This window comes from Solea senegalensis, linkage group LG6 (assembly GCF_019176455.1).
Source record: "Solea senegalensis isolate Sse05_10M linkage group LG6, IFAPA_SoseM_1, whole genome shotgun sequence".
Lineage (NCBI taxonomy): Eukaryota > Metazoa > Chordata > Actinopteri > Pleuronectiformes > Soleidae > Solea > Solea senegalensis.
The window spans coordinates 24,958,075-24,977,769 of record NC_058026.1 but is presented as its reverse complement, the minus strand read 5'-3'; the positions used below and the strand labels follow the sequence as shown (position 1 = coordinate 24,977,769).

General features: G+C 40.6%; 1 protein-coding gene across 1 annotated transcript; it reads left to right on the top strand.

The window, feature by feature from the left end:
- Positions 1 to 892: 892 nt before the first annotated feature.
- herc3 (HECT and RLD domain containing E3 ubiquitin protein ligase 3) lies at positions 893 to 19,695 on the top strand. The gene is made up of 25 exons (XM_044028598.1): positions 893 to 950; positions 1,986 to 2,330; positions 3,622 to 3,781; positions 3,922 to 3,998; positions 4,532 to 4,753; positions 4,888 to 4,979; positions 5,215 to 5,345; positions 5,798 to 5,949; positions 6,727 to 6,800; positions 7,509 to 7,633; positions 7,733 to 7,792; positions 9,805 to 9,916; positions 10,584 to 10,773; positions 11,625 to 11,788; positions 12,692 to 12,805; positions 13,093 to 13,116; positions 13,230 to 13,328; positions 13,462 to 13,632; positions 13,706 to 13,849; positions 15,003 to 15,169; positions 16,109 to 16,175; positions 16,597 to 16,679; positions 18,157 to 18,340; positions 19,185 to 19,287; positions 19,385 to 19,695. Exons 2-25 carry the CDS (start codon positions 2,108 to 2,110, stop codon positions 19,591 to 19,593), a joined length of 3,147 nt encoding a protein of 1,048 aa, XP_043884533.1. The 5' UTR covers positions 893 to 950; positions 1,986 to 2,107; the 3' UTR covers positions 19,594 to 19,695.

Genomic DNA, 19,695 nt, shown 5'->3' with positions numbered 1-19,695 from the left:
TCAGTTGAGAAGTAGTCACATTTTGCATAGTCTTCCATTCAAATGGAGGCCCCCTGGTGGCACATCCTCCTGGTCAACCAGCAAACTGGACGACGTAGTTTTCTGGTTGACTTCACCCAGGAAGACAACGTCCACTGTTTATAGAGTCTATGTGTTAGACATGATGATACTGACAATAAGCACTGGTTTCGATTCACTGTATTCCTATAAGAGTAACTTGTCAGTGATGTTCTGAAGAAAAAAAACACAATGAAAAACACTAGATAGTGATAGATAGATAGATAGATAGATAGATAGATAGATAGATAGATAGATACTTTATTGATCCCGAATGAAATTCAAGCATCCAGTAGCAGTAACATACATTGAACATACATTAAACATACATTAGAGTTAACAGAATTTTTTTTAAAACTGTATTAAAACTATAATAAAACTATAAAGTGACCGCAGAAGTAAAAATGTTTTATACAATATAGACTATATTAAAAATGTAAAGTGACAGTTGAAGTAAAAGTGTTAAACAAATATGAGAAGAACTACAGATGGGGATAAAGGACTGTGTACAAATAAATTAGGCCGTAAACAGATGAATGAATGAAATTAATGAATGAGTGAAAGTGAAAGTGAAAGTCACAGTCACAGTCACAGAGCAAGCTTAAAGGAAACATAAACAATTTGGAGACAGAAGGACTTATTAGGATGTAGAGCTCGTCTTTGTTGATATAATCCAGGTACTTCCAGTTCAGTTATAGCAAGAGATTGATACTGGGGCCCCAGGAAGGGTCTGGGATCCCCATAGGTACGGACCTGTCTGGACTACACACAGGGGAGAAAACAGACCAATCACACCCTGTGACGTAAGGTGACGTATGAGCGATGTCACTTCCGCGTTTGTTTTCTGAGCTGAACCGAGATCAGACGCCCAATTTCAGGATGCATCCGCCTAGGTAAACACCCCCTTGTTATTATGATTATCATTATGTCCTTAATTTTTCAACAAGCTACGTATTACACAACGCATCCTTAATTACTACGTAGACATCGGTGTAAAATGCGTTTCTGTTCTTAGCTTTAAGACTGACAGTCATCGTTACTGTAGCTTGCTATGCTTAGTTAGCTAACTAGTAACGGACTTGTAAGGGTCGTTTTCATTCGTGTGGGTTCGCTAGTGAAGGGTTTAACCCGGTAGTGTCAATGGATATGTTTAGTTTGGATATTGTGTTTCTGTGTCTTGTCTGATGACATAGACATAGACCCATCTACTAACTCAAGCAGCTGGTCAGTATATTACAGCGTTGGTACTATTACCGTATTCATTAATGACAGGTCCTTCTTCCTCCTTGTCCACCAACAGCTAACTTTAATACCTCCTTTGTTTAATGAAATTAATTATATTTTCCTGGTTGTCTAATAACGACTCATTTGTTTATAAACACTTTGTAAATTATGTTTAAACGGAAGGTGTTTGAACAATGTTTTACAGGCTATGATGAGTTAGTGTTTCCCCAAAGTCGTCTTCAGTCTTTTCAGCAATAGATTCCAATTCCTTTTATTTCCTTGACTAAACATTTAAAATGTTTAAACTCCAATAATAACTTAAGTTAAGATGTGATATATGTATACCTAAGAAATTGGCAGTTGGGTGCCTGTATATTTTCCATACAAATTTATTTGGAGATCCTGGTCCCTTACACCTACTTTCACCTCTTCTTTTATTATTGTGATTTTCTTTTAACCTTTGGTTAACTGAGATAGTAACATGCATGTACTGGCAATAAGGCTGGACTCCTTGGAGCGTCTTAAGATGGGATTATGCTGTCAGGTTTTATTTAAACACTGCATGTTCTCCTGTCATACAGTAACCCTTACATCATTCTCATAAACGGCCACACCTACCTCTAAATCTATCCTCACTTTAATCTTAAAACATCACAAGGGTTCATACATGTGTCACTCTCCCTCACTTGTTTTCGTTTTTCCAGGGCTGAAATGTGTATGAAGAGGAGAAAGTGGGGCTGATCTTAAGCCTGAACATTATAGTCTTCATCCATCTGGCCAGCCTGCCTCTTCAGATTGGTGATCATCCCCCTCTCCCCTTGCCAACATGCTGTGCTGGGGTAACGCAAGAGATGGACAGTTGGGTATCGGTCTGGAGAGGAACCTTGTGTTTGAGCCAAGGAACTGTCATGTGTTCAGTGGCAGAGGACTGAAAGAAGTCGCATGTGGAGGGCAACACTCATTGTTCCTGCTGCATGATGGTACTGTGTACTCATGTGGCTCCAACAGCTGGGGCCAGCTGGGCCACAACAAACCAGGGACTTGCCCAGGTTAGTTTAGCGTGTGAGCAACACGTTAACCAGCTCTTTTTTAATCATTACATATTGCATGTTTCACCACCGTGGGCAGTGCTTTCAGTAGGTGTGTGGGGAAAGTTTCCAAGCATGTGAAAATAAGGGTGTGAACATGATGTTGTGTTTTCGTAAAGGCTGTTTGTTTTGGTAGTGATTGGATAGCGTTACAGTTTAATTTTCAAACGATTTTCTCAAGACATAATGAGCCTATAGTGTTGCAGGTGCAACTTGACTTACTTTGGTAGATATACTCTCATAATAATAATACTTATTTCATGATGACTTGAATACAATAAATGACTTGAAAACAGACTTGACACTAGATGTCAAGTCTGTTTACCTGAAGTTGAGTTTAAAACTTGCTGCATGTCACACAACCTGAATGGCTGAACATCTACAGTATGTAGGCAAATGCACCTAGTAAAATATGGCAATGTCAAATTTAGATTAATAGCTATTGCATTTTTAATAATATAAAATAACTAGGCAAATTTAACACTCTAATTGACTGTAGGTGTGAGTGTGAGAGTGGATGGTTGTTTGTCTCCAACCTGTCCAGGATGTACCCCGCCTTTCGCTCTATGTCAGCTGGGATTGGCACCAGCAACCCTCCGAACCCTCATGTGGAAGATAAAGTGGGAGAAGATGAGTGAATATAAAACAAGTTATATAAGTATTGTCTGCAGCTACCATATGGCCACTTCTACATTTGAAACACTCGTAGCTTGTGAAGTGATTGGAGACATTAATAGGTCTGTGCTGGTAACATGTGGGTGGAAAGTTGTGTGATGTGCAATGCGGATGTGGGTGAAGCTTTATTATGAACACCTTACTCTGTGCTTGTAGCTTGTTTAACCCAATAACTCTTCTGTGTAAAATCTGCTTTATAGCAGGAAACCAGGAAACTTCATTTGCACTTTCTACTGCCTACTCAGTTTGGAGACTGTCCACCTTCATTGTGCAGTTTCATTTTTATTGTATTCAATCTGAATCTCAGGGCCCAGAGATAAAATACCGGTGTTTCATGCCTTGCATGGGTTGGGTCCATGAGAGCACTATCACTGTATTATGATTTAACAGAGTCTAAAACGTGATTAAATTCCATTTGTTGTACGTAGGTTGCACACTGACACACTACAGTGATAGTCTAAATCAAAAGTTCATTCAGTGTGGATGAACAAAATCTTATAATGAGCTGGTTTAGTGTTTGCAAAATGAAGAAGTTCAGCTCGTTGCCTCACTGACGAACTCACCGTCCTCTCCACAGAGGCAGTAGCAGCTCTGGATACGCAGAAGATAACAACGTTGTCGAGCGGTTGGGCCCATTCTATGGCGGTGAACGAGCATGGTCAAGTATTTGCCTGGGGGGCTGGTGAAGGGGGTCAACTTGGCCTGGGGACTGCAGAGGTGGCTGTTCGAATCCCGAGGTAGAAGTCATGCTTTTAGTTTTAGTTAGGAAATAAACTTTGCAAGAAAATGTAGTTGTTTTTTTAAGCCTGTTCTCAGTGTGAAAACAACATCATAATGTAAATGTTAAATAAAGAATTGTTTTTCCTGTTTTGCTTAGGTTGGTCAAAAGACTGTATGACCATCACATCTCCCAAGTCATGTGTGGAAATCAGCACTGCATCGCACTTTCTAGAGGTGTGATATTCACAGCGTCTTCACTGCACGCCGACACTGTTCAGATCTAGAAACTTGTTTCCATGCAAGAATTTACTGTACATATCCAAACCTAACACCACAAAACCTAAAATTGATCTTGGGCATATTCCGTTTTCTTTTTGTTCTCTACATGCTTGATTTTGAGATTCAGATTTTTTTCCAAGAAGTATTTAAATCGCTGCAGACTGAATGAAAAATAATTAGACATTTTATTATCCTCGATGACAAGAATCTTGTTTTTAAGAGTTTTATTTATCTCAGTAAGTGACAGTAATTAAACAGTTGGGACTGCATGGATGGTAAATTTGTCTTTGTACTTGAGATGGTTGTGTGTTAAGTTAAGGATAGCAAGGTTAGAGTCGAACTCATATCTGTTTCTATCTGTAGCTGAAGTGAGAATGGTGCACCACATCACCAAATGCATCTTGTGTATTAGCTCATACTGTGTTCCAGTCATCGATGTGGTACAGACTGTATAATACAACAAGTCTTATCTGTCTCCTCCCACCCAGATGGCCAGCTGTTCACATGGGGCCAGAACACCAGTGGTCAGCTTGGCCTGGGTAAAGGAGAGCCCAGCAAACTGTTCCCTCACCCCCTGAAGTCTCTGGCAGGAATTCCATTGGCACAGATAACTGCTGGAGGAGACCACAGCTTTGCCCTCTCCTTGTCTGGAGCTGTGTTTGGCTGGGGCAAAAACAGAGCGGGACAATTGGGTCTCAATGATAGACAAGGTTGTAACCGCAGAATAATCCAGCAATAAGAAAGAGAATGCAGCAGTGACAGTTCAGATTCCTTTAAATACATTAGATTAGCACAAATGTACACCAATGTGACTTTTCTTGTTTGTTTACATTCTTGTCCTCAGACCGTGCTGTCCCTTGCCACATCAAATTTTTGAGATCTCAAAAAGTTGTTTACATCAGCTGTGGCGACGAACACACTGCAGCACTCACAAAGGTACGGATATTGATGACACCGGTACAGTAAATACCCACATATTCTGAATGTATTGTAATGTTTATTACATTGAAATAAAGAAGTGATAGATGGGTGTGTGACTTTGTGGATACAAAATCTTATTCCAGCCAGATTTTGTGTGTGTGACAACCTTAATCCACCACCTGACACGGCAGCTTTAAGTGTGTGAGTTGTGAAAGAGGTCTGTATAAATCTGTAAACTGTTTTCTGGCAGGATGGCGGCTTGTTTACATTTGGAGATGGCACGTGGGGTCAGCTGGGTCACGGCTCCAACAACAATGAACTTTTACCCAGACGAGTGATTGAGCTCATGGGCACTGAGGTCTCCCAGATCACCTGTGGCAGGTACTTCCCACTCTAAACCTACAACAAGTTCTTTTTATCCAGCAATATAGTCTGTCTTCTTGAAGTCTTAAATGTTGTTTCTGGAGTTGCATATAAGGCTACATGACCAAGACTTAATATCATAATAAGAATGATCTCTTCGTTGACATCAGATATTATCATGAGTAGTGTAGGCATAAAATAACAAACATATAAAGAGTGAAACAAATCAGTAGTAGAACAATTTGTGACAAACCTCTCACTGTGCTAAGCAGAACACAAGCATCAATATCAATATACTGTGTATATTTAGCTTTTGTTAGCATTGCTATTGAGGAAAATGATATGCTGGTTAATATTATCACCCAGCCCAAACTATCAATGTAAAAGTATTGTATTGGAATGCACTGACAGAGTATGGTTTTGTCTCTTGTGCGGTGTAAATTGTCTTACTGAAATGTTCCCTTTGTCAGGCACCACACGTTGGCATTTGTGCCTTCCTCTGGTATAGTCTATGCATTTGGTTGTAACAGCCACGGCCAGCTCGGCACAGGGCTCTTCGGGGATGCTAGAAGCCCGTTTCCTGTGAAGAACAGTTTCCTCGCTGGTGGTTTTCACAGACCAGGTAAGTAGAGCAGTCTGTAAAAAGGCTTTTTACACATGCCTGGCCTGTAGGAGGGAAAAACATTCGGTTTTTGACTCTGGGAAATAAGAATTTATATCTAAATCTATGTTATTTTATAGATATAATGGATATTATATGTAATGGTTAGCACTCTTGTCTTTCTGCATGGAGTATGCATGTTCTCCTCGTGTGTGCGTGGGTTTTCTCCGGGTTCTCCGACTTCCTCCCACAGTCCAAAAACATGCAACATGGGGATTAGGTAAATTGGTCACTCTAAATTGATCGTAGGTGTGAATGTGAGATGAAATGAAATTTGTCTCTATGTGTGTGTGGCCCTGTGATGGACTGGCGAACTGTCCAGGGTGTGACCCCACCTATCGCCCTATGCCGGCTGAGATTGGCACAGCACGACCCTCCGGTGGAGGATAAAGCAGTAGATAATGGATGTATATTATATTTTTTGGAGGACAGTTGCATTGACACAATATTTAAGGACTTACAATTATTATAGAGACACAATGAGCAATCACTTGACCACAGTGGAGGAGAGGTGGGAGGAAAAGGAAATGGAAAGGATAAATCCACAGCAGCTTGTTTTACAAAATATCAGAATTGCTTGTTATTTGAAAGTGTTTACTGACAATCTATTGGCTGTGGGTCCGAGGAAACCCCTTTATCCTTTATTCTTAATATCCTTAATATTTGTTGAATTTGTTTGTTTTATTTGTTATAGAATACTAACCTGCTAACACATTTGATCTTATCTGTATTCATTAGAATCAAAACAATACACAGTGAACAAAATCATCTGTGGGGGAGACCATAGTTTCCTATTGTACTCTAATGAACAGGTATGTGTGTCTCATTGTACTACTTTAATTAATCCAGAGTTTTTATTGTCAGTGTGACTTTTATTAACCTGCTGGTTCCATTGATTCTTTGTTAAACAGTTGTTTAATGCAACATTATTTGAATCATAATTTACAATGTTGCCAATAATTATCTACTCTAAATTCCAGAGGTATTTGTGTCTGAAGATGATGATATGTAAAAACTAATACTGTAAGCTGAAAAAGACTGAGTTAAAGGTGTTAAAGTTGAGAGATTACTTTAGTGTATTATGATCATCAGTATCTATAGTGGTAGAGCAGCTAGAGTATTTTTCTGTTTTTCTGTTTGTAAGATTTAACACAATAGTTTAGTCCTCTCATCTGCATCATCTGTTTACCATCACTAAACATTCAACACTAAAAGTAAGCATTGTGTGTCTATAGTTACCATGTTTCACCACATGGTGGCATTCAGGGCAAAGCTTTTATCAGTTCTTGTGTGGGCACATTACAGTATATAGTGCAAATGTTTGCTGCATATGTCCAGATAATATTCTGCACAGATAAAGACATTATGCAAATAAGCTTTGCTGCACAATATTCAGACCTCAGGCATTTCTTATGCATTTTATAATTATGGAGGAAAGAGACTCACCCCCCCCTCTCTCGGTGTGTACTGAACTGTACTGAGCTACCTAATGTTGTTATGTTGTGACTGTTTCTCTTCAGAGCTCAGCACCCCCAGAAGACTTCAGAGTATTTAATGTCGGTAAAAGCCTCTCCCCAATCAATTATGAAAAGTTAAATTCTTGGCGGTTAAAACTGATGTACAGCACAGATTCAAGTGTCACAAAGTAAGTCACAAATTTGGCAGTAAAGTCATTTAATTTGGCTATAATATTTCATTTTCTTTGAACAAAGTTGATACTTTTTTGCTTTGTCTTTCTGCTCAGTGACATTATAATTCAACTCTCCTCCACGGCTTGTTGGAATGCCAGCTTCTTGGACCAAAGGTAAGGTTTCCTTACACAGGAGCTGTTGGTAGGCTTAGTGTAACATAGCAGCATGCATTGACGCAACAATCATAATGAGCGTCAGTCAGTCAGTCAGTCATCATCTAACCGCTTTATCCTCCACCAGAGGGTCGCGGGGGGTGCTGTGCCAATCTCAGCTACATCGGGCGATAGGCGGGGTACACCCTGGACAGTTCGCCAGTCCATCGCAGGGCCACACACAGATAGAGACAAACAACCATTCACTCTCACACTCACTCCTACGGTCAATTTAGAGTGTCCAATTCACCTAATCCCCACATTGCATGTTTTTGGACTGTGGGAGGAAGCCGGAGTACCCGGAGAGAACCCACGCACACACGGGGAGAACATGCAAACTCCATGCAGAAAGGCCCTTGTTCCAACCGGGGTCTTCTCGCTGCAAGGCGAGAGTGCTAACCACTACACCACCGTGTGGCCCCATAATGAGCGTAATGGAGCAAAATACTGCAAGAGTGTACATAAAACGCAACATAAAATGATCAAAAAGTAGAGAGACAACAATCTATTTAACTAAATAGTTGAATGAAAGGAGAGGACATGTCTTGCCTAACATTCCCACGGTGATTATGTAACATTTAATTAAGGCGGTAACAATGACTCTCCTGTACATAACAGATGGAAAATGTCTGTCGAGGCATCTGCGCATAGCTGGACTATTCTTCCTCTGTGTGTTCTGCCAATAAAGAAAGTACAGCACATAGTGTACAGGATCTTTGGACTTGGTCCAGGCAGGTGACAGACAGTACAACCCCACAGTCACACTTGGCAGTTTAATTACACTTTCCATCTTCATTTTTGCTCAAACGTCTCCTAGCAATCTGGCACACAGCGGTTCATTTTAGTTAATAATATTAATCAAAGAATGTCATCTCAGTAGGTTTGTTATGGCCATTCTGCCACTTATACCCTAATGTAATAAAAAAATAAATGCATATTATGTAACCAATGATACCACGTGGTTAAATGCACAGACTTGTGTGTAAGCGAGACTCCATGGGAACTCATTCACCAGGGAACTCACAGGCTCCCCACTTGCTTTGCTTGTCACAAACAGCGTTCTCACTCATAGTGTCAGTGCTGGGAACGCACTCCAATATCTCTGACCATTAGTCTGTGACTGTTCTGTTCTATCATCTCATCAGCAGATACTTATCGTGTTCTGAGAATACACTGTGGAGAACATGAGGGTGGAAAAATAGACGCCTGGAGACAGATGACACTTTTAATACTGCACTGTCTGCAAAAACAGCTGAGAAACCAAAGCTACCAAGAACGTTTATTCAAGCGCTGTACTTAGTAATGAATTACGTATTAGTAATTGATATAATATTCAAAACATGCCATGAAGATGAGATTTCTGAAGTCATCAAAGACAAATCCAGCCTAAGTATAGATAGGTTTGTGTGCACAGACCAGCTCTGATACCGCAGTACTTTACTGCTGATCCATAAGTCTTAAATTATACTGGAATCCATTGTTCTCTGGGTTTATACGTGAGAGAAACAGCTGTGGGATGTTCTGTTGTTGTTTATAACATAGAGTCATTTCTTCAGTGTTACATTTAATGTTTCTTTAAGATCAGTCTTTAAATGTAGTGGGTCCATACAGAAGAGGGCTCTTGACAGATGTATCACAGACTTTCCAATCTTATGTCATTCCATAGCATCATGTCTAATGGTATTTGTGCTATAACTAAGTAAAAGCCTGTGTTGTAACAATGTAAAAAAAAAGGCTTACATAGTAAACAGTTGCTGTCCTCAAAGCTCTGGGTTTTCTTGGTTTTGTGACAGCTCACCTACCATTGTGTTGTGCCACATGGCCAGCTGGAATAGATGGACGTTTGATCCAAAGCAACATAAAGGCTTTGCCACAAAGTCTCGGATTCTGAGCTGTGGCCTATTTTTGTCCTGTTACTGCTCCCTGAGATTTCACAGATGGTCCAGATAATCATGTTTGTTTGCTTTCCATAGTGATGATACACACTTCAAAACCAACCCAAAGATCCCAGGCATTGATCTCAACTCTGTACGACTGATATTTGAGACACTCAGCAAACCAGCTTTCTCTGAACTTCTGGAGCAGGTACTGGTTATAAATAAAGTTTTATTGACACTTTTTTTCTTCCAAACCTAGTTTGCTGTATTACAAGATCACCCATATGTACAGTAGCAGTATGTGGTAGTGCCTCAGCTCAGGGCCCCTAATGATGGCGTCTTAAAAGCTGATGTTATTATGAACACAAGATCAAATTAGTGTGAGTAATATGAAGTGTCCTGCATCGCTGTAGCCATGAAGACTATAACCCAACTACTTCTTTCCTCTTCCCTACAGAGAATTGTATCACATGTTGGTTCATTGGTTTGGTTTCATGGAGCAACAGCTCACAACTGTCATGACTGTTGTTTGTTTTGAGTGAAAAAAGCTTGCATTTAGCGTGAATTCTGTGCTTTTTTTTTTTTTTTTAAATGTACATCAAGTTTTGCCACAGATCCTTGTCTGAAAACACATGACTGATTCAGAACCTCTAACATAAGCTCAGTAATGTTGGGTTTAGTAAATGTAAACGTGCATCTCAGCCCAACATGAAGGCCGCATTCCAAACCACTAATGACTTGTGTCAAAATTGAGTGATATTTTACTTTATCTGACTCGTGGATCCAAGTTGTTTTTGGCCTGGAAAATATCTCTGGTTTACAACAAGTTTGGTTTCTTATGTTAATATGATTTTTGTGTCCAATCATTTCTTTAGGCCATAAAGAGTTTTGAGAGTCTGTTGATCCCTCAGCTACCACACTCTCCTCCTGATGTCGAGGCCATGAGGATCTACCTCATCTTGTCTGAGTGTCCGGCCTTGCAGGACTCCAATAACTACATCCGCCTCACTATCCCACTGGCAATGGCCATCCTGCGGCTCGACACCAACCCCAGCAAAGTATTGGGTATCACACTGAACACACTAGAAATCTTTTTTTTGCACCAATCATCATACCAACAACACAGAGCATGATGTCCCGTCATGCCACGCACGGAACACCATGTGACATTGCACCACATTAACCCTTCTGTTACCGTCCTGTCGTCGCTGACAGGATTTGGCATGCGTACTTCTCATCACCGTAACTCCTAGACTATAGACTGGCGATCGGTCCAGGGTGTGACCCCGCCTTTCGCCCTATGTCCGCTGAGATTGGCACGGCACCCCCTGCGACCCTCATGTGGAGGATGGATATCGGAAAGCAGAGAAAAAGAGTTTTGCGCCCATATACTTGAACCACAGACAAGATTCACCAGCGTGTTGCACGTTTGTGACGTCAGCCTCTCAGTACCGTAATTCCTAAACAGTTGAAAAACTGCCAGATATCGAAAGTGAAAGTTATCTTGGATCATTGAACATTTTTTGACAATTCTACAGCCATAAAATCAAAATAAATCCAGGCGGCCTCATTATCATGATGTCATAAGAGGGTTAACTTACAATATGGTATGCCAGTGTCCTCATTCATCTCAGTGAATATTTAAACACAACATCAAGCAAGAAAATACAGACTGGGGACCAGTCTGGTCTGAATATGCAAACACACCTAAAAAGAGATGAAGCTGCTTTAGGTGATGTTACCTTTAGCATTCCACTGTCTACGTCACTTCATGAAGCACCTGGTGTAAGGGGCTTCGGGTTCTGTAGTGCAGTGTGCTGCTGTTTAACACACATTTGAACTCACGAGTCCTCTCGCATGTTCATGTTTCTATGTCGTTTAAAGGTATTTTCTCATTTGTTTCTCTTTTCCTGCAGACAACTGGTGGTGCATTGTGGACAGCAGCGTGTTTACCAGAATGGTTGACATGTACAAGCGCATTGTGGTGTTTATGCTAACAGGAGGAAAGACGCTGCTTGTGCCGGTGTTCTATGAGAACTATTTTGTTGCTACATTGAGGCTGCTGGAAAAACTCCACAAGGTAACCACATAAGTTACTCCTCCTCCTCCTCCTCCCACCCCATCCACCCTGCATTGTTTCAAGGTTATTAGTTAACGAAATAACACAAACTAAAATTAATTTTTTTTCTTTAAACTAAAAACTAGAGTTAAAAAAAAAGATAAATAACTGAAACTGAATTGTGTGTTTACAAAACTAACATCGTAGTGAAAATGTGCTTAGTTTGTGTACATTTATTTCACAAATAATCATTTTGGGTTCATGTATTCATTTTTTTTCTCTACCGGCAATTTTTAAAGGTTGTATTTGAGACAGCGATTTCATTCATTCATAATAAAATGTTTTTAATTTGTTGTCGTTTACAGTGTGGGGCATACAGCAAGGCTGTAGTTGAAGTTGAAAAGTTAAACATAACATTCGTTATGTAGTTAATTGGGTTGAGTTGGTTCATCCAAGTGAATCAAACCTCTAGTCTTTTATTATTTTTAAGTTTTTCCTCACATTGCGCTTGTGGCTCACAAACAATGTGATATGTGTCTCATTAAGGTCATTTATTATTATTTATGTTGGTGGTTCATATGGTTGTTCATTTGTCCTAATAAACCTTTAAAATGGCATCTTTTGTTGGGTTTGTATGACATAATACTTTTTGCACCTGATAAATACTCCATATTACAAAAACTAAAACTAATAAAAACTAGCAAACCCACTCTAAAAACGAATTAAAACTCATTTTAAAAACAAAAAGATAAGCAAAGATAAAACTAATGAAAAATCCAACACTATTATAACCTTGCATTGTTCCTCACAACAGTCTGAAGGGGAAATGTGTTCTTAGTACCTGCTGAGGTGACTTGAGGTGTTATGTTGTATACTGTGACATTTCCAGCTGTTAACATTAGTCTTTGTGTTTCATGTTCCCAGGTAAACATAAAGGCCCACCATGTGGAGTACAACTGCTTTTACATCCCAGACATCACCAGCCTGGTGGACATTCAGGAAGACTACCTCAAATGGTTTCTGAATAAAGCTGAGATTGTGAGTACTCCAAGTCTCTGGCTATGTCGCACTTCCGTGTTACTCAGTATACACACACACACACACACACACACACTGCATAATATTTGCTCTTCATAACTGCTTGTGGGTGTGGTGTACCTGTCAGTCAGTTCCTGTTATCCAACATGTGTCCCAATTCTTAGAAAAGTCTCTATAGCTCAGTGAATATTTGATCATGTTCTCGGTGACATTGCTATTGCTTTACCTTCCTCTGTGTTAAAGTGAGCTTAAATCACATTGCTCTTTTTCTCATTTCCTTTCTCTAGAAAATGGAATCATCCCCGTCTCAGGTACTAGAATCCAGCAGTGACCGTACACGTCCAAGTCAGATTTCTGGTTTATTTATAAGTATAAGTATATAAGTATATAAGTATAATAATTGAGCCACATCTTTTATCTGCAGAGTGACTTTCCCTCAGTGAACCTATGTGCCTACCCGTTCATACTGAACGCCCAAGCCAAGACAACTATGCTGCAAACAGATGCTGAACTGCAAATGCAGGTACCTGCTGCTAATATCTGAGTTCTTTTGTTTGTCGTATCATATCTGGATTGTACTGAAATATGTTCATGTGGTATTTTTTTTTTTAAATTGTGTATTTCTTTTCCCACTTGTGCCTGCGACTGTTCCAAAGATGGCAGTAAGTGGTGCAAACCTACACAACGTCTTCATGCTGCTCACACTGGAACCCCAACTTGCCAGAAATCCTTATCTGGTGCTCCATGTGCGCAGGAACTATTTAGTAAGTGATACTCTGCGTGAGCTCACCATGTACTCTGACGTGGACCTCAAGAAGCCGCTCAAGGTAAGACGATGAAGATGTCTCACTAATGCTGCACCTTCTGTGCTCCTCTCATCGTCTTCCTCTATTTTTCCAGGTGATCTTTGATGGAGAGGAGGCCATAGATGCAGGGGGAGTGACTAAAGAGTTTTTCCTGCTGCTGTTAAAGGAGCTGATGGATCCTGTTTATGGGATGTTCACCCATTACAAAGATTCCAACCTGCTGTGGTTCTCAGACAAAGTAAGTACTCAAAAGCTGTGCCTTCTTCTAAATCAAAATGTATTATTAGTGATAAGTGAATTCTGTGACTCTGTGTTTAAGTGTATCTCACACCGTTAATGCAGCATAAACATTTTTAATGCCTTTATTTTCCTTTTGAAGAACTGCAGCTGCACACAAAGAAACACTGAGCATTTCCTTATTGATGAAGATATTTATAATAATAATAATAATCATTTTCAATTGCCAGGGTTAAGTTTGTCTAAACTTACACACTTTCTCTGGATGAGAGAGAGAGCAGCATTTAAGTTTGTCACTGACTTTAAATTCAGAATCACTCTTTAATTAGAAGCTTCCTTTTCCTTTGTTGGACATTTGATTGCAGTAATCTTGTGATAGATCTTCAGGATGATTCCATTGACCTTTGTCTGACCTGCAGTATTGTTTGTCGTGCATTTCCAAGAACAGCAACTGTGCCTGTGTTTCTATAATCACACTCGTACTCGTACGGTCAGTGGACACACTGTGGTTTACAAAACACTGACCTATAAGGGGAAAACATCCTTGAACTCTGAAAATCATCATCAAAATCAGTCCCTGACCTTTTCAATAACCTGTTTCCCTGTCTATGCAATGTCACATACCTTTATTTTATAAATAATGATTTAATTTATCTTAGACCTAAGGTGTTCCTAGAACTGTAAAACATTTGACTTTTTCATATTGGCATTCAAAGTTTAAATGTATTTTTTCAAGAATATACTCATATCTGAACTGGTTGGTTCAAAGGTTAAAGGATAATCTGACTGGTATATTATGTTCTGTAGTATCAAGCTGAAGGTTCATTTACCACATAAAGTCACCGGATTTTAGGTGATGGTGAAAAAACTAACTATATCATTTGAATAATTAAGTTGTGTTTATGACATGCCTCAGTGATCATAGGCTCAGTCACCACTCAGTTACCTCACAAATATTTATTTAGGTATTTACTCTCTCTCTCTCTCTCTATATATATATATATATATCTATATCTATCTATCTATCTATCTATCTATCTATCTATATGTATAGACACACACTGTATATTAAATGTTATGTTTTTGGACAGTTGCAACTGCAGCTGTGCCAGAAAGGCAGTGGAAATAAGTTGTTTTCCTCTCTGTGTCTCTAGTGTTTTGTAGAGCAGAACTGGTTTCACCTGATCGGGATCATCTGCGGTCTGGCCATCTATAACTCCATTGTGGTAGACCTCCACTTCCCCCTAGCCCTCTACAAGAAGCTGCTGAATGTATCACCAATGCTGGAGGACTTCAAGGAACTCTCCCCCACTGAGGCCAGGTAACTGCGGTCATATTTTGCTCCAGTCCAAATAATCTGGTTCGGCCATTGTGTCTCGTGTTTCCTGTTAGTCCACATAACTAAATCATGCAAAATGGTTAAACAACAGTCCTTCATCCTGTTTTTGTTTGACAAATAAAAAGTAGCTCTTTATTTTTTGTCATCAGGGTGCAACAGTGTGTCCCCCCCTTACACAACCAGTGTTTTTATGCTCTGCCCTTGGAAAAGCCTCTTTATTAAATCTTCAGCAGGGAGGGTTAGTGTTTCCTCGGAGCCTAATTGTCTCCAGTTGACTATTGATTTTGAGATTAGTCTTTGGAAAGATACAAATATTGTGTTGCCATTAAAGACAACACAACCTCAAAAATGATATCGCATATGCTGCACTGTTATTTTGACTGGTGTAGATGTTTGAGCGGTTCAGGTCATCACAGCGGAAACCTCACACTGACAACAAAGATAACACATTGTGTAAAGATTCATTGCATTTGTTCAGTGTTTTCAAAAACACCACAAAATGCACTCCGCTGTGAGACAATAACAATCCGTCCTCTGTGACTAATTAGCGTTTCCCTTGGAAGCCAGTGTGTCCACTTTCCAGGTTTCCTGTGTTTGGGTGTTGAATATCCAGCTTGTTCTTAGCAGGAAAACCAGCATGGCACTCCCTGTGAGTCATTTCTTATTAATAGCCATTATGTGACCACTAAATATCTAATAGAATAGATAGTATTATCTTCTTGATCCCTGGTTTTCATTTTAAAAGTCAAACAGGGCAGACGTGGCACGAGTTCAACCGAGTCGTCATTTTTCCTGTTTATGGCCCGGAGAACAGCAGTGAAAGCAAGGCTTATCCTGTTATTTTAATCAGTAATCGCTTTCAACAGCACCATCATGACAAGTTTAAACTTTTGCCTCATTCTTTCCATTGACTCTCTGCAGGAGTCTACAACAGCTCCTGGACTATGAAGGAGGTGACGTGGAGGAGACGTTTCTTCTCAACTTTGCTGTGAGCATTACTTTTCTGTGACTCTTATTAACGGCACCCTGAAGCATAATTATATAGCAATTCTATATTTATCCACCAAAAAGACAAAAACGTCTCAGTGTTTTCAGACGTTCTGATGGTGGTTTCATTGAAAGATGTGAAACTGTAGTTCACTTGTGAGTGTTAAGGCATAAGGGCAGTGTGTGCTGCAGTGGTGGGTGAAAGCATGAATTTTTCTCCATCCCATCACAGTGGATAGTTTGATTTCACTGCAGATTTTGGTCTTTTTGTGGGATTATTCGTTAACAAGCAACACTCAGATTACTCCTTTATCCTGATAGCTGCCGCATTATCAGCTCTATAGCTAACAAACTCCACTCTTGCCTCCACATTAACACTTTAATCTAAGATTTGCTGCGTGTGTGCTGCGTTTAAACCCCAGATCACCAGGGAGAATTACGGTGTGACAGAGGTCAAGGAGCTGATCCCAGGTGGAGAATGCATCAGTGTGGACAGGAACAACAGGTGAGGCGGCTCGACGGAACACACCTGCACAGCATTTCAACACACACACTCTTTCTGTACCGTTTCTCCGCTCTGAAACGAGGCCTTTTGTGTAATGAATATATCTAAATCGACAGTGTTGTTCTCTCCGACAGATAAAGGTGTGACTGTGTGTTTTTCTTCTTCTCTCTCTGAGCGCTGAGATTATCGTGTGCTCTTACAGCTGGCAGCTTGTGTCCCGTTGTTCTGGGTGAAGGTCATGTTTTGTGTTAAAAAGATTTTGGTATTTGAAGCGTCGCGTCTGTTGTGTCCCGCCTGGTTCTTAAGCTCGTCCTTGTGTGTGTGTGTGGCATTGATTACAGTGTTGTGTGGAGGAGTTGTGGGGTGGGTGGTGTCAACATGTCTGGCTGCTGGTGCTGAACAGATGGTGAGAGTGGCAGTGACCCGTGTTGTTCCTGCAAAACCCTCTCAGTATTCGCATATTAAGCTGTAATAAGAGAAATGTCTACTGCTGTGGCACAAAACATCATAACATGGGTTGATTTGGACTGAGGCTTCACTGCTGATTGTTTATGTTCTCAGGGTTTTGTGAACTTGGTGTTTTATATTCTTGAATAGGATGTGTAGTGTATTTGTGAGCTTTTCTGTTCCCTGCAGCTCAGTTTACGTGTTGTTTTAGCCTCTTCATCCCTGACCCTGCACGAAAATGACATGCCCAAAATAAATAGAGGATATCTCTGCAATTACACGCTCCGTGTGAATGATCTTGGTATCAAAATAAAGAGAACACTTGTGAGATTCCATCAGAAGTGTGTTCCAGAGTAAAGGCAGATGGAACCCAGCATAAATGAAGGATTGCATTTTAGAAACGTGACTTTTTCCTTTATGTGATTGTTTTTTTTGTCCGTTAAAGCTGCCGCTAACCACTAATCTAGACAATGCTGATTAAGCTCGTCTTCTCTACACAAGTCTCTCTGAGACATTCCTGTGATTCATTTTACAGCACGTCTGAAGTGGTAACACAACAGCTACATTGTGCACGGGGAGTGGGATGGCTGCGTCGGTCGGAATATGAGTGAAAATGCAAAGAAATGCTCAAGAAAAGTTAATTTTGCTAGTTTTTATAATAACAACAATAATATTATTTCTTTGGTCTCTCATCGTGCCCTGACCCTAATGAACATCTCTGACTGCTCTGCAGTTTTCTATGGAAAAGTACATTTCTTATTACAATTAAACTGGAATATACGTTTATACATGTATAGAACATTTTGTTATTAATTAGAAGTGTTTGAACTGATGAATGAAAAGGCCCTTTAACCTCGTTTCCCCACAAAGATAGAAAAACATGTACACACACAACACAGTGTAGCAAAGTCATGCTTTGAGTCCTGATCAATTCTGTCTGTGATGATGTAGCTGTCTCTCTCACACACACACACACACACACATCATCATATCATTCATTTGGTGTGGTTTGTGTGTGCGTGTGTTTCAGGAAGGAGTTTGTGGAGGCCTACCTATGCTACGTCTTCTCAGACTCGGTGAGCGAGCAGTACTCTGCCTTCTCCTCTGGTTTCCTGAAGGTGTGCGGGGGTGAGATCCTGCTGCTGTTCCAGCCGTCAGAGCTGATGGCAATGGTGGTCGGCAACACCAACTACGACTGGGAGGAAATGGAGAAGGTCAGTCTGTGAGCGTCACACAAATACCCACACACACAAACGCAGCGTTAAACATCATTGTGTTTTCAAGCTCCCTCCATGTGTAAACTCCCAGAGTTGGATTGAAACACAGTATCATGAATAAATCCTTGGATGTGATGATGGTCATGTTTCATCAAATGAAGCTGGAAGTTTTACTTTACTTGAACAGAAACTTGTGACTCAATACATCACTTACAGTTGTTCTTGGACTCTGATGTCATTAGTCAGAATGTCTGGAGATGCCATTGGTTTGACTTGTCTTTGGTCCATCAGCTACATTTTGGACAAACTGAACCTTATGTGTTGTGACTAAGATTCTTTATCCCTCAAACCTGATCTGATCTTTTTACTTAAAAAATAATATTCCTGAATGAACTTTGTAGACACAAAAACAGTCGAAAGTAAAATAAAATCTTTTATTTTGAAAAGCAACGGGACAGAAAGGGCTTAAAAACTGCAAAATACATTAATGTGGCTGAGAAGGCTGCAGGTTATTGACAGGAAGTCAGAACAATCTGGCAAATACCAGTGAACTGATCCAGGCTTTAAACAGGAGTGAGTGAGTGAGTGAGTGAGTGAGTGAGTGGCAATCAGAGTAATCTGCAGCAGGTCAGCTGGAGGGAAACCAGGTAACGGGGTTTCTCCGGCCAGTCTGCAGGGAAAAACAGCCATATTATAACAGGAGGAGCCAAACCAGTGCTCTATGTGTGTGTGTGTCCTGTGTGTCTACAGTTGGAATGATTTGACTGAAAGTTGGTCAAATCATGAATGTTTTATACTCTAGGATCATCATAGTCGTTTTTTTCCCCTTTGGTTTTTGCAGAATGCCGTTTACAAAGGTGAATACACGGCCACTCATCCAACAGTCAGATTGTTTTGGGAGGTTTTCCACGAGTTCCCTCTGGACAAGAAGAAGCAGTTCTTGTGTAAGCATCTCTCTCTCTGACACCCAGACATGTTCTAAAGCAGCAACATGTTCACATGCTGATTTTTAACTCCGCCCTCTGTGTCTGGCATGTGCAGTGTTTCTGACCGGCAACGACCGCATCCCCATCCACGGCATGGAGAGCTTGCGCATCATCATTCAGTCCACCACGGCCGAGGAGCACTACCTGCCAGTGGCCCACACCTGCTACAACCTGCTGGACATGCCGCGCTACCAGACCAAAGACACCCTGCGCCACCGCCTCACTCAGGCCGTGGAGCAGTACGAGGGCTTCAGCCTGGTCTGAAGCGTCGCAGGAGAATCTGCAGCGGTTTGAAATCGAAAGCACTTTAACAGCAATACACGTCGCACATGTCGGTGTCAAAACAATGTGACAGGAAGCTGGGGG

Excerpts from the sequence above, each read along its gene's own strand:
- herc3 (XM_044028598.1), top strand. The coding sequence starts at position 2,108 with ATGCTGTGCTGGGGTAACGCAAGAGATGGACAGTTGGGTATCGGTCTG. Across the intron at positions 3,782-3,921 it reads GTGGCTGTTCGAATCCCGAG|GTTGGTCAAAAGACTGTATG; the intron begins GTAGAAGTCATG and ends TGTTTTGCTTAG. Across the intron at positions 13,633-13,705 it reads ACCTCAAGAAGCCGCTCAAG|GTGATCTTTGATGGAGAGGA; the intron begins GTAAGACGATGA and ends CTATTTTTCCAG.